Below are 24689 nucleotides of genomic sequence, written 5' to 3' on the forward strand. Positions count from 1 at the left end.
ATCTAAAATACAATGTTATATGGATAAATATAATATCTCAAAAGTTCAGTCACTTTACAAAAGTCACAAATTTATTGTTAAAACTTATTTTTACATGTTATTTTGTAGTAGAATCATAATGCAAAACTAGTTAATACCATAAAAAATAATAAGCTTTTTAATTTCAAAAAGGAATTTCTTTACTTCTAAGCTTATTTGCGTTTCTTGCACATATCATCCACCCAAGTAGATGTAAAGTTACTTTAAAGTTTCAGTGTTTACTTTTTTTTTCGTTTTCAAAACTCCAGGTGACTTAATTATACTAATAGTAATTCCATTATTTCACTCTCTTTTTTTTTTTCACTCATTTTTTTCACACATTATTTCACTTTGTTTATTTGAAAATTCAATTCTACGCATGATTGTATAGGTGTTAGTTTGCAAACGATTTATTAAAGCACGAGCCATCCAATATGAGCGAAGTTAAATTACTTTCAAATTTCATTTATTTCTAAAAAAAGTAGTTAAAATCGAAAAAGAATTTTTTTTGCAAATTTGTTTATTCTAGAGACTCTTAGTCAATTCACTGAATCCTTTGTTTGTTTTCAATTTTAGAACTATTAATTTTTCGAGAAAGTTAATTCAGTAAATTGCAAATAAACATCACTTTTTTTTATTATTTTTATAGATTCATATACACAAAGCAACAAAAAATTTTTTTTAAAAAAAAAATGGTCCGTATTCTCTACTATTTGAAAAATTGGTTCTTACAATGTAATATGAACCACATATTCTAATATTACAACCAATGTGTTTTACAGTATTTCTTGTCTATCTGTAGTTATTGAATTTATTTTCTACGTCCATTTGATCAATAAAGAACTAATAACCTTTTATCGCTTTAAAAAATCTTACTTCACTTTTGGCCAAAGACTGTTCAAAATTTTCTTTAAAAAATTCTTGTCTTGCTTTCAAGTTCTTTTTTTAAAAAACTTACCTAGGTATTCTATTGTACGATATACTTTTTGTTAACATTGTTTAAATAAATCAGAGGCTGGGATCTAATAAAAGTCTTGTTTTATTTTAGAAAGGGTTAAAAACTGGTCTAGTTTATCAACACAAACTTGACGTGTGCCTACTCTAGTTGTAGTTTTTCTACATCTGCCTCGTGTTTCCACCCCATAGCATTTATTACATTTCAGCAAAATATTAAGTTAAATAATTGTAAATAAACTCATGAACACACCGTAAAATGTTGAAGCCTGATGTATAAAAACATTTTAACTTAAAACAAACTTTGATGATGCTACAGTCAAACGGCCTAAAATAATATTTAAAAAAAAACTTTAAATAGTGTGACATCATGATAAACCTCTCCAGACACCGCACAATGGGACAAAAGTATACAAATTTTGCACAAAAATATTTGTGATAAATATTTTGTTTGTATATGCCTTTAAATGTCATTACATAAACCCCATATTGGTTTTCATCAGAGTATTTGCAAAATTGGAGATTTGAAGGCAGAAGGCAGAAGGACCCAAATTTTTCAAAGTCCAAATGTTCGTGAAAATTAAGGGCAGCAAGAGTTTTTACTTAAAAACGAATTATACTTGAATAAATATTTTGTGCATGTAAGCTTTCAGAAATAATATTTAATGCAAATTATAAAGATGATCACATCTATGTAATAGCAAGGCCGAAGACAACTTTTTTTGATGTTTGAGCTAAGCAACTTTGAAACATGAAGAAAACTCCAGATTTAAGAATGTTCATATATATAAGGAATGAGGGTGCTACGCAAAAAATTGCGGTGATTGGAGACTGGGAACAACAAAAACCCCAAAACGTTAGCCCCCCAGCCCCAAATATGAAGGCAATGAGTCAAATTTGTTATTATTTTTTTTAATTTTAAACTTTATTTGTATTTATCGACAAATTTCAAATTTGATTCAATAATCTCTTTTTGATCGGCTTTAATGACTTTATAAAGTTTCTACCCCCCTCAAATTGAGGTTTTTGTGAAGTTCCATCATTCTGTTTGAAATTCTATAACTCTCAAACGGAAATTTTGAGGGGTATATAACCTTAACTTTTTGAAACCCGGAGTATTCACCTTTCATTTGGTACCAAAATAATTGATACTTTTTGATACTTATAAGGAATGCGGGTCTTGTAAAGCCAAAAATATGGTTATAACCCCAAATTCTGTATCTCTAAATATTTCTTAAAATGTTTTATACGTGGAGAAATATAGATCTGATCAGTTGCAACCAATTGCTAAGAATCACATTTGTAACAATTAAATATGTGTTGTGGGAAAAGCTTCTTTTTATTTGCGCAAATTTTTTGCAAGAAATATCAGAAATTTTCTTTTTTTTTTTTTAATTGATAAATATAAATTTCGATAACCTACAATATCAATACCGTGAAAGATATTTTCAAAGTTCGTTTAGCTACAAATTTCTATAATCACTAGTTAATAAAAAATCATATCTAAATTGAAAATTAAAAAATTGTAATTTTTGATTTTTGTGATCAATTTTTAATATTTTATCCCATAGTGCACCGAACGAAATTGTCGACTGATGAAAGCGGTCTTAGCACTCATCTTAAAAAGAAAAAAATAACTTGCAAAGAGGAATTAAAATTCCCGTAATAATTACTCCTGGATCCAATAAGAACAGTTTACTATAATCTGTTATCAACAACTTCAGCTGCAGGAATGAAATTTAATCCTTTTACTTTATATGCTGGAAAGCACTTATGAATAAGATGTTGACTTAGTTAATGCATTACTAATTTATGGTTATTGACCCATTATTCGTATATGCTGCAGTCCCTTGATATTTATGTCTTTCGATAAGTCAAATCTGTGTGGCATGAAATTCTTGCTGATTTTTACAAATATTCAAAGAAGAAGGTAGTGGGGAAGTCTAGTTTTCCTTCTTTAATAAACAAACTTTACAAAGTTTTCTTTAGGCAAGCTCATTTAGAGCAGGGTTTTGCCAAAGCAGGATTAGTTAATCCATCTGCAATAGAATCTTACAAATTGATCCCTGTCAATATCTAAGAAAGAATTCTTTTGGAAACAGATGGTGAATGTGATGGCTGAAGACATTAACAATATTAATCGAGACTTAAAGATATTAGTGGTTGTATTGATGCTGATAGCAATTCAAAATTTTTGTTTACTAAAGGACTACCTAATAGTACTGACACAAGGTGATGATTTAAAGATGATTTATAGCATCTACAGATGATGATTTTAAAAATTATAAAAAACTATTTGAACAGGAAGTTTCACTAGAAATGATCTTGTATGAAAAAAAGTCAAATAACAGCTAATGTTGAAAAAATATTCATGCATGTGAAAGTAAGACAAGCAACAACAACAAAAAGATGCTACAGATATGAATGCCAAACATCAGAAGAAGCAATTGAAGGATTAAAAATTTAATAATTGAGAAGAAAGAAGCTGAAACCAAAGAAGTAACAGGTTGATCAATGATGAAAAAAAACCAACAAACATATTTTACCATAAACCATAAACACAAGTTTACTAAAGGTGAACTCATGAGAAAGTCATTTTGAATATAGCTCTAGTATTGTTATCTTATATATCAACTATAGTGTTTTATTTCATGGTCACATGTAATGTTAAAACTTCTAGTTAATGAGTTTTTACTTTGAGCACTTTTTTTAAAACATTATTTTAAAACTTCAAAAGTAGTTCAGTTTACTCTAGTTTCGTCCGCAGTTTTTTGTTTAACCTATATTCATATTTGAAAAAACAAACTAACTGCTAACAAATAAGTTTATAGGTATGAAAAATTCTTTTATTAATTTCTTTTTAATCATTGATAGTTTAATAAGAGTTTCTTGTTTACACCAACGACACTTTGATTTCAAAATATTTTAGATAAGTTATGGTGCTTTTTTTTTTTTTTATATGTCACTAAAATGTTGTCAAATTTTATTTTTACAAAGTGTTTAATTAACTTTTGGCGTTATCTTTGATATCATATATTGAGGGTGTGAACTTGACATGAAGAACTTTTAGTAGCTATTTGGATATTTATCCAGCAATTGTCACATCTTTGTCATCTTTAGAATATTAGCACTGTCAAAGCTCAGTGATTAAAAAATTCATGTTTTCTTTTTTCGCTAAAAGTGAATCTTAAAATTCTAGTGGAAGGTTTTCTTCCTAAAAATTAATTATTAATAAAAAGATAAATGAATATAAAAAAATAAAAAAAATCCTTTAAAAGGAAACTTTAACTGATTTTTTCCAGATTGAAATTTGGCAGCTCTGTTTTAAGTGACTTTTTGATAATTAATTTTTCATAAATTTGATTAAATAAATCTTCCACATGAAATAACCTACTGGAAGTTCTACTAACTCTGAAAAAAATCAAATCAAAAAGCGAAGGAAATACTTTTTTCCGTTTTAAAAGTTATTTTTTTTCAATCTTTTTAATTATACTGTACTCTTGAAATGAGATCTTAGATGATAAAAAAATATTATTTCCTTTGACAGATACCTGTCTGCCAATGAACCATTTTTAAATTTCTTCCTTAAAATTGATAATTTGTTATTTTGTCAAATTAGTAGTTCATTAATACTTTGAAATCATTTATTCATCTCAGTTGTTAGTTTAAAAAGTAATGATAGTTAGAGTATGTAAAGTGTCATATCTACGTATGGCTCTGATTAGAAAATCGACCGTACTTAACAAAAAAAAAAAAAGTCGAGTTTTGTTCGTTTAATAATTAAAATTCACTTAAGTACCCAATTTTTCACCTATCTACGGACTTCCTAAGACCCTGAAATTACTCTTACTTTGTCTTTCAAACCAAGAGGTTGCGCAGAACTGCCATTTCATTAAACTTATTTTTCCTTTGATCCGTTTAAATAATTTAGAAAAAATACGTTATATGGATAAATACAAATTTGTAACATCTAAAACTTTTAAGTGTTACAAATTAAGAAAACGCACCATTTCTAATTAACTTCAGAGAATTCGATTTATTTAAAAAATGACTTTTGTAAACAAAAAGCAAAACTTTTGTTTCTGGTTTTTTAAAAATAGCGTGCCTTTTATAACTAATGAAATTTCTTTTATAACTAATGATATAATGCTTAAAGTCCAATTAAAATAAGAAAAAAGGAATAAAAGATATTCTTTTAATATAAGTAATTTTAAAACAGTTCTCTTTTACTTAAAATTCAGTTTCACTAAAACTTATTTAAAAAACACATTAATCTTTCTAAATGGTTTTTGCGGCCTCTTCTTTCATTTAAGACAAGCGTTTTAAAGCTTAAGTTTGTCACAAAATGCTTAATGTGACAATTTCTCCATCGAGGTCTTCAAGTAATAAATAATTTACTTTAGTGGTTTTTACTTTTATTACCAAACTAAATGCGAGCAATCTAGCAAAACTAGGTAGCCATCTACCAATATAATTTTTAAATTTCATCATTCTTATAAAAAACTACTTAACTGTCTGCTAATCAATATGAAAGCTAAGAAAATAAATGAAACTTCATTTTATTTTACATAATGATGTATAAATCTCCATGTTGAACATAATATTTCAGCTCTCCAGCAAATATAGATCAGTTTAAAAGAATATGCATCAAAATGGGTTACAAAATCCATCAGTCAAAAAAGATTTCCAAAATGAAAAAATAACTCAAAAAAACCACAATCTAATCTATGGGAAATAAGGGGATTAGCAACAATCTTCATTTCTTATTAAGTAAAATAGAAAAGTCAGTATTTTATCAGAAATCTAGGTAAATAAGCTTGAATAGAAAACTTCAAATTCAAAAAGTGAAGCTAAGAATCTATTTGTTACTCATTGTAATTCTAAATGTCATACTGTCAATACTTTATCATAAACCTTTGCAAGAAAAAGTTCTTAATCAAGAAACCAGATTCAAAATACTAATTTCCAAACTAAAAGGATTATTAAGATGTAAACATTAATTCTTTTAAAATTCTCTTTTCAACTTTTACAAGTGATACTGTAGCCTTGTAAACAGTTAGATACAGAAGAAGTATGTTTAACGTAAACAAGAAAAACATTTCAAATATATTATTTGACACAACAGAACCATATATTATTGACTAAAAATGTATTAGAAGAATAAATTTCCTAAATTCACTTTATGAATGTATGAATGTAAGAAACATAGTTTTGTTGATGATACAAAAAATTCCTGTTTCTATTACATTATACTTTCTATATTACCTCTATTTCATAGAATTAGTTGAAAAAAAAGCGAAACTTTACAATAAAAAAGGGAAACTTAATAACAAAAAAAATCATTTTACTTAAGAAGAAATTGTATTACATTATTGCTGATAATATATTCATATATGAAACTAGATGCACACATTAATTAACAAACTTTTTGTTACTTTTTCATAAGGGTGTTTCAAATTAGTATAATTATACAATAGCAAACTGCCTTTTTTTCCTTAAGGCTGGCAATGTTTCGTAACATACTAATATTGAGTATTTATAAAGCATTTTATAAGTGACTATTTCATTGCGTTATTGGATAATGGGTGTCTTTGGAAATTCAGGTCTTCTCAGTATTTACATAAAAATCTTGTAAATCAAAAAACACATTCTATTTCTTTGAAACTCTTATATGAAATTATTGTAAGATCAAGTGATAAGGGCTTTTTTATATTATATTACTGTTTATTTAATAAGGGGAAACAATCACACACACACACACACACGCACACACACACACACACACACACACACACACACACACACACACAAAATCTTAGGCTCCTATAGTACTTACTTAAAGACAAATGTGAGTATGCTTTTACCCTTATAAAAGAAATAGTTAATGTTTTTGTTTACAGTAAGCTCTATTTAATGTTTATCTAATCATAGCTTGATTTACTAAATTAAGCTCCCTAAAGTAAATTAAATTTTTTGCTACTTTATAAATTATTTATAAGCAATAGTTTTGCCTGTATTTACGTGTATAAGTAAGTATAAAGCTATATAGCAAAAACTATATAACAAAACTTAACAATTTCTTATTATGGATATAGCTACCTTTAATGTATAGGTGAATGGAGCATAAAACAAATTAAAAAAGTATACTTTTCAACTTGTAAGCATTTCAAAATGTTTATAACTTAGATATATTATAAAGCATAATTTAAGCAACTTTAGTATAAGTTCAATAAAAATATATGTTATGTAGTAAGCAGCTATATTCTGACACACCGTGAAAACACGTTTTCATATAGCAGAAAATGTGATATATTTTGTTGCATTAGTCTACATTTTTGTGTACATATATTATATACTAAAATTTATGTATCAGAAAAGAAAAAATAATACTTTAAAACCCATTTATTGCATTATCTATCAATATAAACACAAAAACGATTGGCACACCAAATGCTAATTCGACACCATCTTTTTTGATATTTTCACATTAAAAAGTGTGCAGCCAATAGAAATTTAGAGTAGAAGCTACAGCGCAATACATTAAGGCGACTTTATCCTATTACATTAAGGCGACATCGTGTCATTATGAAAAATCTAACAATTATATATGGAATGAGAACAAAAAGCCAAATGGTGGAAAAAGCTCTATTAAACATAACTTTTTTATTCATAAAACGCATTGATTAGATATATAAAAACAAATTCCATCAAAACTCTTTTAAAAAAATGTTTTTTTTGTCTCGTGTTTTAAGAAATACTGTTAGTGAAAAATGCATACATTACGGCGACGGATTGATCCTAAATTCAACTAAAATTCAATTTTGAGACAACAACACGTTATGTTGATGTTATTAGTGGGCTAAAATTAAGTAAGTACCTCATGCGTTGGTATTAAGAAATATAATGCAGATATACAAATGATTCATGTCAGTTTAAACCAATTAAGCACGCGTCGCCCTAATGTACCATATTCAACATATCGAGATATACAGGCTAAAACAAATAACGATTAAATAATGACTTAGAATACACTGATAATGGTTCCAAATGCATATTTAGGCTGCTTAAACATAAAAGAACTCATGTTAAACAAATCACTCTTGTTACACGCTTCTTTATGCTCAAACTGATAGTGCAAACGTTAAGGCGACACGAAATTGTCGCCTTAACGAAAGTGTCTCCCTAATGTATATATTTTACGCATGAAAAAGCCACCTAATGTACATTTAGTAATGTATATATATATATATATATATATATATATATATATATATATATATATATATATATATATATATATATATATATATATATATATATATATATATATATATATACAGGGTGGTGCAAAAAAAAAGCTACACTAGTTTTTTTTAATAAAAACAGCAACAAAAAATGAGTAAGACTCGTATAATAAAAGTATTATAGGACAATTTTGATAAAAATGTTTATAACATCATTGTATATTACATATAATAAAAAGAAATTAGGATTTGTAAAGCATTTTTTAGGTTTCAGCTGTTTTAGTACTTAATTGGCCATCCTTTGTTTTTTATGACTTCTGCGCATCTGGAAGGCATGCTATCTACAAGTCTTTTTAATAAATCGTTTGGCAATGCATTCCAACCATCAAGAAGAATTTGGAACAAATCATCTTCATTTGTTGCTCTACGATCTTTCAATTTTCTATCAAATACAGACCAAAGGTTTTCTATTGGATTTAAATCAGGAGACTGTGCTGGCCAAGACATAACTGGTATTAATTTAGATTCTAGATATCTTTTATTCAACCGTGCTGTATGTTTAGGATCGTTATCATGTTGAAAGATGTAGTCACTATTAGGAAAAAGTTCTTTTATACTTGGTCCAAGCTGATTAATTAAGATTTTATGATACATATGCTGGTCCATGATGCCCTTCACCCGGTAAAGTTTTCCAACTTTGTGTGCACTAAAACAACCCCAAACATTAATCTTTCTGTCATGTTTAATTGTTGCCTTGCATGTTTGGGGGTTGAATTTTTCCCCAATTAATTTCCAACAGTGAGATCGACCATTATAAAACAAAACAAAAGGAGACTCGTCGCTCCAAATAACTTTAGCCCATTGTTCACATGTCCAATCTTTGTGCTCAATGCACCACTTTAATCGTTTTTTTCGATTGATTTCACTAACAAAGGGTTTTTTAATTTGCTTTCCAGAAAAAAAACAACCCGATGCTTTTATTCTGCGAGATATTGTCCACTTTGAGATATTAGTAAGGTTCAAATCTAGTTTTATCTCAGAACATGTGATTTTACGATTTTTTTTGACAGCGTTAAGAATGTAGTGATCTTCTTTTTTTGAAGTTTTAGGCTTTCTCCCAGATCCAGCAGACCTTTCAGTTTCACCAGTGTGTTTATACTTCTTTACCAATCTACTAATAGTTGAGTTTTCTCGTTTAAAACGCTTTCCAATGCTTCTATGAGACTCTCCTTGGTCAGCAGCTTCAATAATTCGTCCAATTTCTACATCCGTTAGATGTTTTCTAAAATATTAAATGTGTCCATATTAATCTTTTTCTTAAAGATTTTATTTATGTAAATATTAGTTTATATATAAATATACCTTTTCAGTCCTAAATTTTTCACTGACACATCCAATTTTTTTTGTTTTGCTTGATTATACATTTTATACTTAAAATGAAGAAAAAATATTAGTGTGACTTTTTTTTTGCACCCCACTGTATATATATATATATATATATATATATATATATATATATATATATATATATATATATATATATATATATATATATATTTATGTGTATATATATATATATATATATATATATATATATATATATATATATATATATATATATATATATATATATATATATATGTATACACACACACACACACACACACACACACACAAAACTATCTTGTTAGTTTATTAAGTCTTTTAGTTAATTAAGTTTGTATTAGATTTTTAAAGTTAAAGTATAAAAGATGAGAGATATTTGTTTGAGTTATTATAGATGTTAAAAATGTGTGGTAAAAATACATTAATTAATTGTATAAATACAGTATTACTGTGACCTAATCTGGCAAAATGGAATTATTTTAAGATATTTTAGTCATTAGCATGTTAGTAAGTTTCTACATGGATAGGTTTTACAGACCATTTACAACTGTTTGTATTAAGGAAATCTATTATCACTGAATGAGGAAAAAAATATTGCAGACTAGCATATTGGAATTTTGAGCCTAATTCTAAGGGCTACAATTTGTTAATAACTACAAAAAAAAATAATAATAATTTTCATCTAAGAGTCTGGTTCCAGATTAGGTCACATATTTAAATATCTTTAGTAGGACTTCAGTAAGGATCAGTTGTATTTTCCCCAGTTTTTGAATATTAACTATTAAAGATTTTTGATAGACTTTTCAATCTAGAATAAATTAATGTTCTGTGTTTTCTACAAAGTGATAATAAAAAACTTATGTCATTCAGGTATTTAGATTATGGCTATGTATGGTTCAGGAGAGCGGGAATGTTTGATAAGTTACTTTATATCTAATTGATTATTAAAATATTATTTGATAATTAAAATTTTTTGAAATAGTTGTTACTTAATAACCATTAAAAAATATATAATTTTAAAATATTAAAATTTATTTAAACTGTTATTACTTAAGTTTTTAAGTATTATTTTCAATTTATTGTTCTGTATATACTTTTTTTTGTTTTAGCATATAAATAATGTTTGCAATATTCTCATAGTTTGCATGCAAATAGCTGATATCTTAGTTTTATAATCTTGTGTTTTGTAGTTCAAAATTGTTTTCCTAACCTAAACTTATTTCTTAGACATTCTCTACATGCTGAATGTTATTTGAACTGCCACACTAGACCATACTTTCTCATTTTTTTGAACTTTTTTCAAATCTTTTTTTTTTGTTTATAGTTTACTTTTCATTATGCCTTTTAATAACTTACTCAATTTGTCATCATTTTCGCTTCTTTAAACCATTAAAGACCTGTACCACATTCCATATAATCACCAGGTAACATACTCCAGGTCATCACCAAACATCACACTCCATGTTATCACCAGATACCACATTCCACGTCGTCACCTGGCACCGCATTCCAGGTCATCACCAAGTAGCACATTCCAGGTCATCACCAGGTACCACATTCCAGGTCACCCATTTTTATTTTTATTAATTAGTATTCTTTTACTCAATTTTTATTTTATCTTAAAATAAATTATAAATTAAATTTTTTTACTAAAATAAGTTTTATCATAGTGCGTTTCTCTGCTCTCCTTACGTTACACAATTTTCCATTGGCCATAGAGATTAACTTTAATCGAGGATTTGTAGAAAGTTACAAAAAACTGCACGTTTATATAAGAAAAGCTAAGGAATAAAAACAAATACTTTTATAATAATCCATTAAACTTTAACTCATCTCGATCCTCTTTTTCACTTGCATTCTTTTTCCACAATTAAAAAAGGTTTTAAATTTTTTTTAACAAATGTTGATTTTTTACAGCTGTTTTTGCATTTACGACAACTTTAACTAGGTATGTATTTCATTTTTAAAAATTCTCTTAAAATGGCTACCCCTAACATAACTGTGTATTTATGTGTGTGCATATGCTTAAATCAGTTGTTGAAATGCTTACAATAATTACAGAAACCTGGTGCTATCTGCAAAATGGGCAAGGAAAAATTAAGTATGTTTTTATTATTATATTTATTGTTTTAAATGACAAAACAAAGAAATTTTTTATTTTAACTTTTATTTGATTTTTCTTAGTGAAAAATGAAAATTTATAGTTTCTATAGTCAAAATCTAAATCAACATTAAAAGTATTTAAAAAACGAGTACAATATTTAAAAAATTATTAAAAACTATGTTTATGTTTAAATTTAAAAAAATTGGAAACAAAATTTTAAACAAAAAAAAAAAAAAAAATACTTAGTACATTAGGCCGGGTGAATAAAAATAAGCAATTGCTTTTACTCAGTCATTGGTCAGCTTTACTTGAATAAAAACTTTACAAATTTTCCTCATATTTTTGTTCACGCAAAAATAAGCAATTTAGTCAGTAACTGCTCAATTTTACGTGAATAAAAACGTAAGAAAAATTGTTGAAATTTTTCTTCGCGTAAAACTGACCAATTACTGAGTAAAGGCATTTGCTCATTTTTATTCACTCGGCCTATTGAGAAAGTTGAGATGTCACGAAAAAAGAATTGTTATTGCATAAGATTTTAATTTAGTCATGGTTTAATAATTACCAAAGTGTGTTTGGTATTGGTTTTTGTAACTCAGTATACTTTGCATTACTATTTTAATAATGCTTTATTTTATTTTTAGGTTGTCATGCGTATGTCATTAACAATTTGTTCAAATTCAAAGTTTCGATTACCTGATGTTTTGTTTTTATTGTTTAACTGAAAGAAATTTTTAGAAAGATTTTTTTATAGTTGTTTTTCAATCCACTTTAAATAACATAAAAGGTAAAAACTTCATTGACGAAGACCTTTTAATTTGAAGCTGTCGCTTAGTAATGACAACAAAATAGGCAGGAGGCGAGGTCTGAAATATTTTGACAATATTCGACAGGAGAGGTCAAAAAAGGGTTACGTTAACAATATTAGTTTTTAAAATAAATTAAGTTATTTAAAAAAAAACTAGGCAGCGTTTGTATTGAGGGAAGTCTTTTATAGCGTAGCGTTTTGTATTGGGGAAGGAAGGAAATAAAAAAAAGGTAATAAAGTTGTTTGATATCATCTAAATAAGTATTTTATCGCCTTTCTTTTAATGTGCTTTTTATAATGTTTTGTGAATTAGGCACTGAAATAATAACCTCTTAACTCCAAAGGTTTTATCTATCAAATAAAGTAGATCAATACAATAAAAAAATTAAATGGTAGTTATAACGCGACGATTATAATATTTCTCAAGAGATTAGTAAATTGATAATTAGTTATAATTTATAACATTCTTCCAATCAATAAATTAATTGTCCTCAAATCCAAACCTTTGGGGCGCTTTCCGATTTCGTTGAGAACGTCTGGGAAAAGGTTGTACTTCTGGATGAGTTTCCATTTCAGATACCTTATCAAACAAGTTTTCTCGGTCTGCAATTAATGGTTTATTTAATTGTGGGGTATGCTCAGAGTGAACGGAATCCTCTTTGTCAGCATTTTCAGGATTAGGATTAGGGAGTTTTTTATCTCCTTCTAATGGTGCTAAATCTTTAATTGATACAGTAGATTCTCGTCCGTTTGGATATTTGATGTGGGCGTACTGTGGTTCTGCTTCTATTAGTTGCACCTCTTCTACCAGGGGATCGTATTTACTAAATTGAAAGAGCTTCTTTACAAGTACTTTCCCTTGTTCTAATAACCAGGTTGGCCTAGATTGTGCGTTCGTAGATCTCCGTGGAAAATTGCAGAACCTTTCGTGTGGTGTTGCATTTATTGCAGTACAGAGTAGAGAACGTATTGAATGTAAGGCATCTTGTAACACGATTTTCCAGTTTTCGACTGGTAGATTTTTCGATTTGAGGGCTTATGTTATTGATTTCCATATTATTCCGTTAAAGCGCTCTACTTGTCCGTTTCCTCTAGGGTTATAAGGTGTCGTTCTGCTCGTTGCAACGCCTCGAGTATGAAGGAAAGTACGTCGTTCCTCTGATGTTAGGGAGCTTCCTCTGTCAGAATGAACATAAGCAGGCATGCCAAATAACGAGAAAAGATTCTTAAAACACTTTATTACCGATGAGGAAGAAGTATCAGGGCAAGCAAAAGCAAATGGGAATCGTGAGTATTCATCAATAATTGTAAAGATGTAACGATTTTTAGTTGATGTTGGAAGTGGGCCTTTAAAATCTATGTTAAGGCGTTCGAATGGTTGAGTTGCTTTTATAAGATGAGTACTGGGTGGTTTGTAGAATCGAGGTTTCAGTTTGCAGCAGGTAATGCACTGGTTTACGACACTTTTAATCTCTTCTATAGAGTATGGTAAGTTTCGACAGCGGACAAAATGGTTCATTCTTGTGATGCCTGGGTGGCAGAGAGCATTATGAAGCTCCTCTAATTTTACTTTATTGTTACTAATATACGAACAAAGTGAGCCTTCATTGTTTGATAATTTTTGAGTCAGTAAAGCGGAGCACGAGGAACGTGTTAAACAATCAGCTGCTTGGTTATACTTTCCTGGTCGATACTCTATGTCGTAGCTGTAGCAACCAAGTTCAGTACGCCATCGCATAATTTTATCGTTTTTAATTTTGCCTCGATTGTTCTGATTGAACATATACGAAACAGCTTGTTGGTCGGTTACTAAGGTTAAATGGCGTCCGGTCAAATAATGTTTCCACTTCCAAAGAGCTTCTACAATCGCTTATGCTTCTTTTTCAATAGCCGGTTGGTGCGTTTCATGTTGGTTTAGAGATTTCGAGAAGAAGGCCACTGGCTGACCATTTTGGTTTAATGTTGCAGCCAACGAAAAGTCAGAGGCGTCCGTTTCGACAACAAATGGGATTGTTTCATCAATTGTTTTTACAACAGCATTTGCAATATCGTTCTTTAGTAGTTTAAAAGCGTCTGTAGCTTGTTGATTGAGTGGGAATGTTAGACACTGTAATAATGGACGAATTTTTTCAGAATAATTACGGATAAACTTTGAGTAATAGGAGAAGAGTCCTACAGTTCTTTGGAAAGCTTTACCATTTAGTGGTAAAGGTAAATTAAGTAGGGGTTGTAATCTTTCTGGGTCTGCCTTTATGTTGTTATGAGATACAACATAGCCAAGTAGATTTATTGAACTAACTGAAATTACACTTTTGGTGCTGTTAAAAGTAAGTTTGTTTTCCTTCGCTGCTTCGTATAACTTCTTTAAATTAGAATCGTGTTCAGCTTGAGTCATCCCTGCTACCGTAATATTATCTAAATACGCATAGGTGTTTTTTAAAGAGTTCTCATTTCCGTTGGAAAACAGCAACGGCATTTGTTAGACCGAATGGCAAGCGAGTAAATTGATATAGTTTGCCATTAGCTTCAAATGCTGTATATGGCTTGTCTTCTGTTAGAAGTGGTATCTGATGATAGGCGCTAGTAAGATCAAGAGTACTGAAATAGTGGTATTTGGACAATTCGTTAATTTGGTCTTTTATTCTGGGTAGAGGATAGGCATCGAGGTAAGTGAACTTGTTTATAGTTTGAGAATAATCAACACACATTCGTTTTTTGTGTCGTTCATTTGTAGTGATTACAATTTGTGCCCTCCAAGGTGAGTTACTTGGTTCTATAATTTTGTCCTTTAATAATTTCTTAATTTCGGATTGAATAAACAGCTTATCAACGTAACTGAATCTTCGGGATTTAGTTGCAATCGGTCGACAGTCTTTGGAAAGATTTGCAAATAATGTTGCAGGTGATATTTGCGATTTCTTTAAGCTACAAACTGACAAAGGGGGTAATATTCCCCCAAAAGGGATTGTTATATTGCTATGCTGTTTCATAAAAGCTTGACCAAGGATAATATCAGCGCATAAGTTAGGTAAGATTGACAAGGTGATATTAGCATACTTTTGGTTTTGGAAAATCATATTTACCCTACAGTAGCCTTGAATTTTTGTACTGAGTGATGATAATGCCATCGATACACTGCCGCTACTTTTCGTATATGGGATTTGGTAATTATCTACTATGTATTTGTTGATAAAATTGTCCGAGCTTCCCGGATCTATTAAAGCAGAAAAGTTCCACCCATTTATTTTGATAGATAAATTGAAATAATAACCTCTTAACTCCAAAGGTTTTATCTATCAAATAAAGTAGATCAATACAATAAAAAATTAAATGGTAGTTATAACGCGACGATTATAATATTTCTCAAGAGAGTAGTAAATTGATAATTAGTTATAATTTATAACAGGCACCTCAATTTGATTTAATAGTAAAGACAATAAAACTACTCTTGAGTAAAAAAAATTTCATTTGATTGAGTCGACATAAAATCTCGCGGTCTTTTAGTGCACTGTGTAACTACTTTGCGAAATCATACCAGTGTTTTTTTTTTTGTATTTTTTTTGTAGCTTTATCCAATTTTTTTAAACAAAAAGAAAAATTGAAAAAAACTTTCAATCCTCCTTATAACCAATACTGCGCAATCTTTTATTGGAAATTATCAAACTAACATATAATAAAATAAATTAGTCGTGAGTAGTTGTCAGGATTTTGTTATTTGTAAGTATAAACCGCAAGTTGTGATTGATTAAGCTCGATGACTAATTTTTTTTATAACAGAGATGGTTTCTATTTAAATATACCATAAATATTCGAAACTCATTTAAAAGATTATATATTTAATAAACAAACATTAAATTGGATATAATCCGATCTGTTTTTAAATTCTGTAAACTGTAGACCAATTTAAAATCTCCTTTGTTTCTTTAAAATTTTAGAGCGAATTATGTATGCTCAACTCTTTGGTTTTCCAAATGTGTCTAAAATAATTAACAAAGAGTTTTCAAATCAAAAGGAATTGTTTAAGACAAATAAACTATCCTTGAAAACAAATAAAACAAAGTAGACATTTTAAACACACTAAAACTATGCTAATATCTCTTGGTGCAGCTCTAATGTATATAAGATTAAATGGCTGCTAAGTTGAACGTGCTGTCAGAATTATTTCGAATGCAGGTCGATTCACCCATTTTAAAGATCTTTTCAAAAATAATATCAAAATATATTTTACGTTAAAATTTATCAAATCCTTATTTTTATGTATCTAAAAAGGAAAAAAAAAATAATGTAGAGATGATGTTTTATTCAATTTTAGGAACAAAATGACAAAATAAATTTAGTTTTATTAGCATTAGGAGAAAGTTTGTTAATTTCAAACCACTAATTAACTTTATCTAATTGTTCGTTTAAATGTTTAAAAAAGTATTTATAGTCATCTGCAATTAGAATAAAGTTTATAAGATTTGATGATATATAAAAACCATTTATGTACATTAGAAACAACAATAGTCCTAGAATCGAGCTTTTTTTTTCAGTTTCGGGTTCAAAAAAATGCTTTTTTTGAACCCGAACTGTTTTTTTACAACATGAAGTTTTTTTTTAGATAATCATGGTCTGTTGTACAGTATATGCTCAAGTATCTTTGAGAAACAAGGCAAGATAGAAATTGGTCTGTAGTTTTAAATGTTAGAGGCATCTCCACTCTTAAAAATTGGTGTGATTCAGGCAGTTTTTAACTTATTCGGAACGACACCTAATTTTAAAGGAAGTTTAAAGATATGTAATGAAGATGTTTCGCTGTCATCAAGTACAGATATTTCATCATTTGCGCTGATGTTATCAAAACATGCGCTTTTTTTTTTAAAACTATTAATAGCAATTCGCAAACTTTAAGATTAGATTCGTCCATATGCGTACTATATCTATTTAAATAAAAATCAAATTGTTGAGCGGAACTGTTTTAACAAGTTCGGCCCTATATTATCAAAGAATCTGACAAAAGTTTTGATAAACTAGCTTTTTATTAATCAAAAGTATTTTTTGGAAGAATATTTTTTATACTTTTGTTTTTTCCAATTATTTCATCAATAACATGCCACGATTTTTTAGTGTTTTTAATTGTTTTTTCTAATAATTTTTTCGTAATAAAATTTTTTTTAAAGTGTATTTTGGTTTTTTCAAATAGATTTTTATAATTTTAAGTATTTATCATACAGTTTTTGTTTAAATTTTGAGAATTCAAATAGGCCTATGGTTATTTCGAAATTAAATAAAGGTGCCATGTTTAGATACGCATGCGTTAATAGTTTAAAAAAATTTGAAATTTTAAAACGGCCGGGTTCTTAACCTGTTAGCTGCCAACTACGAGTATACTAGTAGTAAGTCGGTGTCATTTATTTGCCAACTACGAGTTTACTCGGAGATGTTTACGAGTTTACTCGTAGTTTAGTCGTACTAACATATTACAAATTATATTTGTGCATGATTGGCTTTGTCTATTCATTTCTTTTTCATAGCTTCACAGTTGATTTTCAGAATAGATTACAAATAAGTTTTTAATTTAAAAGTTCCGGGAACGAATAAAAACTTGATGCCATACTCTTGTCTTTTTTTTCTTGTATTTTTGACATATTGCCTAAATACAAGACGTCCCTTTCAAAGCATCATTGGTTCATCGATTAAAGTGCTATCCATTGTATTATTTAAGTGATCGAGAAGTCCCATGATTTTACACAAGCGTCTACTTCCCGAATCTTCATTGTCAAAATAATGGTAGACCTAAATTTCTTGTGAAAACAAATTAGATACTCATTTTTTATATGGTTAAATTTATTTGACTGTAGAAGTGGTCAGAGAGTCTAATGGCAACGCAAAGGTAATTATATGTGATGGAAAGTGAACTACTAAACGCCTTAAATGCATGTTCTGGAAAATACGCGAATTTTTAATTTTTAAATTACTCAAGTTTAGATATAAAATTTTGCTTTATGGTTGATGAACAATTTTTGGTATAAAATGGTGCTGCTCTCAATGAAGATAAAACTAATATGAAATTAAAGTGAAGATAACATGAAATTAAAAAAACAACTTTTTCAAACAAGTTTGAAGTTATATGTTTAATATCAGTCATATGTCTGCAAACATATTTAAAGGTTGAAAAAAATTAGTTATTTCAAGTTTAAAATCTGCCTTTAAAATATAAACTATTTTAAGACAGGGAAAAGACTTTTAACTAACTTTTATATAGACACGTCTTTCCAGCTAAAACTCTTTATTTCAACTAAAGTTATATAATATAACAACAAGAGGGATTTGCCATGAGGCACGGAGGAGCACCGTGACGGGAAAACTCCACCGTACCAGATTTCACATACTCCCCCCGTTGACTACAGCCCTTGTAGTCAACAATACAAATATAACCAACAAACTATTATGTAAGAAAAAATTTCGTTTTAATAAAGTTGTTCAAAGATTCTTCTAGTTTCTTCTCCGACAAGTGCTGCTCTACGCTTCGGACGAGTAGCTCTAATTTGTTTGGTATTTTCATATTCATTTTCTTGTGTTAACTCTTCAACATTTTGTGTTGTACTAACTTCTAGAGGAATTAATTTCTGTAAAGGCCTAACTGTTTTCGTACATCTTTTCTCCTTAGAAATAACGGCTAACTCTGCTCCTCGTACAACTCCATCTCGACCAGTGATTAACTTTTCAATTTTTCCAATCCTCCATTGTCCACGGGGAATTTTTTTTTTCACCTTTGATTAATACCATGTCACCTTTGGATAATTGGCAGTTGTTTGAGGCAGTGTATTCTTTCCTGTACAAATTATGTTCTCTCAGTTCATTCAGGTAACTATTGTAAAATCTATTCCAAATACTTTCAAACAGTTTTCTAATATATTTTGTTCGATTGGAGCAGTCTTGTGGATATGAACAGATCGGTACATTATCTGATATTATACACTCTCTACGAGAAATGTCAGCACCAAACATTAAATGGAATGGAGTTAATGATTCACACAAGTCCTCATCACTAACATAAACTAACGGTCGTTGATTAATCGAATACTCAACTTCACATAAAACTGACGACAACTCATCATATGAAACTATTTCTTTGCATAAGGTTTTCTTGAGACAAAGTTTTACAGAACGTACTAATCGCTCATAAAACCCACCCCACCAGGGTGAAGCAGAAAGAATAAATTGTTGTCGGATGACTCTATTTAACATAAATTCACGCACAGGTTTTGCCTTGAAGGTTTTTGCATTATCGCTTATTAAAAGTTCAGGACTTCCTCTTCTGGATATGAATTTCTCAAACCCAGTTAACCATTTCAACTGGGTCGCAGATGGAAACCAACTGGGAAAAGTACTGGGACCCATCTGAGTATCCCACATGGGTCCCATCTTGATTCTGTCAGTGGGATCCAACTGGGTCCCATCTGGGATTAGTCTGGGTTTTTGACGGGAAATCCCATATTGAACCCAGACACTTTTTCATTTACCGCGGGTTTTCTCATTTTTTTAAAGTTTGTTTTTCGCAGATTTTCTGTATCTCGAATCTGCGAAATGTGACAATATTTTGATTAAAAATCGACGCATTTTTTATATAAAATTAAAAAGTAAAGGTTATTTATATTAAATTCGCTGTCAGGGCAATAAAATGTATTAGGTCTAACTTAATTTTTACGAATCAATTGAAAAAACAGATTTGAATTTCATGATATTTTTATGCAACAAAAAACTGTAATTATACAATGATTTGAAGCAAAACTTTTCTACTATAGTAATATTCTGTCACAGTAGTTCTCTTTCGTCCACTTTTACACTAATTTTATAAATTAAAAATAAACAACAAATTTAAAAATCAAAATAATTTTAAATAAAAATTTTATTTTCCAAAATATTCGGCAAAGAACTATCCAGTGACATCATTTAATCTATTATTTCCCTTTTTTCGACAATCACTACCACGGTCCCGTGAATTAGAAAACCACTTTGAAAGTTCTGCCTCAACTTGCTTTTTATTTGCATCTTGAGTAGTTGCATTGACTTTCACACTACCTAGAAAAAAATTTTTTTTTTAAATTTTAGACAATAGTTTGAAGTACACTTAATAGATATAAGTTTAATTACTAAATAAATTTAGATAACAAAAAAATCATGACCTGTTGGTTTGAAAAAACCAATGCTAACCCACCAAAAAGTTATAGATTTCTGCTCACAAATTGGAATTGTTTTGATTATGACCATTTCAGGGTCAAAATCAAAACAGAAGTGGGCAAGCTGATAAAATTTTACAATGTATTACAGTGCATATATGTATGTATGTATGTATGTATGTATGTATGTATGTATGTATGTATGTATGTATGTATGTATGTATGTATGTATGTATGTATGTATGTATGTATGTATGTATGTATGTATGTATGTATGTATGTATGTATGTATGTATGCATGCATGCATGCATGCATGCATGCATGCATGCATGCATGCATGTATGTATGTATGTATGTATGTATGTATGTATGTATGTATGCATGCATGCATGCATGCATGCATGCATGTATGTATGTATGTATGTATGTATGTATGAATGTATGTATGTATGTATGTATGTATGTATGTATGTATGTATGTATGTATGTATGTATGTATGTATGTATGTATATATGTATGTATGTACATGTATATGTATAGACTCACTAAACAGAACTTCAAACAAATTCAATGTTTTAAATGGTTGCTTTTGATTTTGTCCAGTAAGATTTAACTTTCTAGAGAGATCATTGCCAAGAAGAAATTTCATTGATCGTTTTATAAAGTTGCAAAGATCAACTCCACCAATTTCAGCTATCACTTTAATCTACACAAAAAGTCTAAAATTAGTTAGAAAATAATTTAAAAAATTAGTTAGATAATTATTGAAAAAATTCTAATAATACAAAAAAATACTTAATGAAAAAAAAAATTATTTGAAAACATTTATCTTACTAACCATACATTTCTTTACTAGAGGATCTACCAACTTCTGATCCATTATCAGTAAATCTTCATGTGTCAAAATAGTTAATCTAATATCCTCTGGAAGCTGACATAAACTTGCATTTATGCCTTGGTCTCGTTGCCCTAGGCTTTGCAAAATAGCAGAATGGACTTTTAGGGTTTGTTTTATGTCTTCAATTTGTGTCAAAATTGCAGTTAATATTGTGTTAGTCTGACTAGTACTTGCAGCTATAAAATAACAAATAAACATTATTTTTGAAAAATAAACTTTTAGATAATTTTGATAATTATGAAACTTATTAATAACTTATCAATAACAAACAAGTTCAATAACTTATTAAATTTTTTTCCTGTACTAAAATGAAAAGGAAGATATAAAAGATAAATTTTTTCCTGGTAATTTTTTTTCATTATTATACAACTCATGGAAAAAAAAAATTTTTTAGCTACATTAAAAAATTAGCTTAACAATAAATATAGAAAAAAACATAAAAGCTTACTGTTAGCAGAGGAACTGGATGTCGGCATATATGTTTTATTTTCAACAACAATTGCTAAATCAAGCGCAACTAGCATAATCAAAACATAAATTAAAAAACAAATAAACAAAAATGGTAAAACTTGTTAACTCACTATTATGACGAGTAATTTCAATATCACACTCATTCCAATCAGTTTGCTGGAAAATATCAGAATGTTTTACTGATAAAAATGAAGGAGGAGCTGGCTTTGGTATAATATGAATTGGAGATGAACATTCTGGTTTGGGTAAAAAAGTAGATTTTTCTACATGTTTAAATTTTTTGTGCACTGGAATAACTTTCTTGTCCCTAATAAAAAAAAAAAAAAGAAAGATACATATATATATATATATATATATATATATATATATACTTCTAAGAGCGCTATTAGGTCTACACAGTAAAAAAACCGCGTTAAGGGCGACACTGTGTTTTAGCTAAAATATTCATTAAATTTTAATTTTGGCGTATTTACGTCTTTGTTTGTAGCTTTTATGTAAATTTAATATAAAAAAAAAGTCTTATTAATATTTTCTAAAAATCTCGTGTAGCCCTTAATTTTTCTGACTTTTTTATGTAGACCTTAATAAAAAATATCTTTAAAAGCTATAGTAGGACTACACATATATAAAAGTTCGTTTTATTGGAACGCTTGTTTCCGACTGCAAAACAACTTCCTTTATAAAGTCAATTATTTAATAAGAATTAATGAAACTGCATTTTTATGATTTTTTTATTTGTTTGTTTATTTATTATTAAAAGACTTACTAAATATAAAAAATAGATAAATAAGTAAACGGAATTGTATTATCGCGCTCTGGTTATGTTCATGTTGTCTCTTGGTCGATTTTTTTTGAAAAAAAAAAGTAAAAATATGTTATACGACTCATTATTTATATACCTTCATAACTTTTATACACTTTGTTTATACTATTTGGAATAAATTATTTTTTGTTAAAAGTTTGAAAACAGTTCTGCAAACATTGAATGGACGTCATAAACACGAAGCCGTAAGTAGCTTATTTATTAATTAAATTGCCTGGATGTGCATCGTACGAGAAAAAAATTTTGTCTCGAAAGTATTTCTGAAAGCTTTCTCTTCACTCTCGATAAAAAGTGAATATCTTTAAAATATCTTAATCAGTTTTTTTTATTTATTTATTTAGATAACATGTAAAAAGTAAAAACTAAAATAAAAAAATTTTTGATGTAAGGAAAGGATAACATTTAAGATGATCATTGAAATATGATGATGAAAAGAAGATGAGAAAGAAAAGAATTAAAACAATAAATAGTTAAGAAAACCCTCAACTCAAATGTCTATACTTCAAAAACACTGATGCTTTCGAAATTTGAGTTCGTGCTCATTTTAGCCTAGAAGTGGGATCAAATGGTGGTGTAGATTATGGTACTTAGTGCTATAGTCTCTTCGAAACCCCACGGTGACACAACTATGGCCCTGGGGACAAAGTCACTTTAACCACTACACTAGCAATTAAGACAAAGCACAGATGTTTTACCTTCTCCCCATCTTGTCCCCTACAATTTATTATTAGCATAAAATTTTGTGTAAAAAAAATTTTTGTGTATATGATTTCGTAAGTGTTGTCTAGTCTTCTTTATTAACAGTAATACAGTGAAGAAAATTTTTGTTTGGAAAATGTATATATATATAAAATAACAACAACTTATCCTGAAGTCCGCGTGGCATAGTGGATGGTTCTAATACTGATCAAAGAGTGTTCAAGGTTCGAATTAATACTGCGTTATACAAAAATGTTTCTTTTGGGTTATTTAAGTTTTAAATTCTTTTAACCGCGCTTATCAAACTTTTGTACGTGTTTATATTGTAAAAAGACAAGCATATATGAAACAATCCGGTGTTTTGTTGTGTATGTTTGTCAACTATGCATAGCAGTTAAACTTTTTAATCTCCGTGAATCTAGTAATCTCCCCAAAAACGTTTATACTATTTCTAATCTTAAAACTCATATTATTTCTTCCGAGAGGCAGCTACTCCTCGGTCTTAACTAGTATATGCATATACAAAGTAAATAGAATTTCTGATATTATGAAATGATAATGTTTAAGATAATCATAGGATAATGACGATAAGAGATAAAAGAGAAAGAAAACAGTTTACTGCAAAAATTAAAATATGTTTAAACACAATTCGTAATGTTTTATATAATGAGCAAAAAGCTGATGTTGCAGTCAGTTATAGTTTTCTTTTAAATGTTGTTCAAATTCTTGCGTGTTTGAAAAAATGTATAACTTATCAACCACATGCAAAATTTTACTTTTAAATAGATAAAGTTCGCTGCTAATCACAAATTTAAATTTGATTAAGAAATATTTGCACTCAAAGCACGATTTCCTAATTGAAAAATTATTTTACGGATAGACGTGTAAAGTTAAAAAAGTTGCACTGAGGTTTATAACTGAAATCAATTAATGAATTAGTATGATATTACATTTGAATTTTACTTTGTGTAACAAGTCATGGAAGATTGCCAAATAATCGAATAAGAGCCACTATCAAAAGATTAAAAGAAAAAGTTTAAAGCGACCATATAAAAAAGCAATAGAATGTCAGCTTTCTTTTTGAATCTTGATAAAAAAATTTCTTTTACCAATTGAAAAA

At 28.7% G+C, this 24689-nt stretch overlaps 1 protein-coding gene and 1 pseudogene across 1 annotated transcript; one reads left to right on the plus strand and one right to left on the minus strand.

The window, feature by feature from the left end:
- The first annotated feature begins 18299 nt into the window (after positions 1 to 18299).
- LOC149876666 (uncharacterized) overlaps positions 18300 to 24689 on the plus strand; it is a 56697-nt pseudogene continuing 50307 nt past the window's right edge.
- LOC149876667 (uncharacterized) lies at positions 20428 to 22354 on the minus strand. The gene is made up of 5 exons (XM_090075197.1): positions 22158 to 22354; positions 22025 to 22078; positions 21517 to 21752; positions 21225 to 21384; positions 20428 to 20578 (listed from the first exon to the last, which is right to left on the minus strand). The coding sequence occupies exons 2-5, from the start codon at positions 22050 to 22052 to the stop codon at positions 20433 to 20435; spliced, it is 570 nt and encodes a 189-aa protein (XP_089931323.1). The 5' UTR covers positions 22053 to 22078; positions 22158 to 22354; the 3' UTR covers positions 20428 to 20432.

The sequence above is a fragment of the Hydra viridissima genome, unplaced genomic scaffold (genome assembly GCF_058129835.1).
Source record: "Hydra viridissima isolate aposymbiotic clone 2 unplaced genomic scaffold, HvirCarnegie_v1 scaffold_19, whole genome shotgun sequence".
In the NCBI taxonomy this organism is placed as follows: domain Eukaryota; kingdom Metazoa; phylum Cnidaria; class Hydrozoa; order Anthoathecata; family Hydridae; genus Hydra; species Hydra viridissima.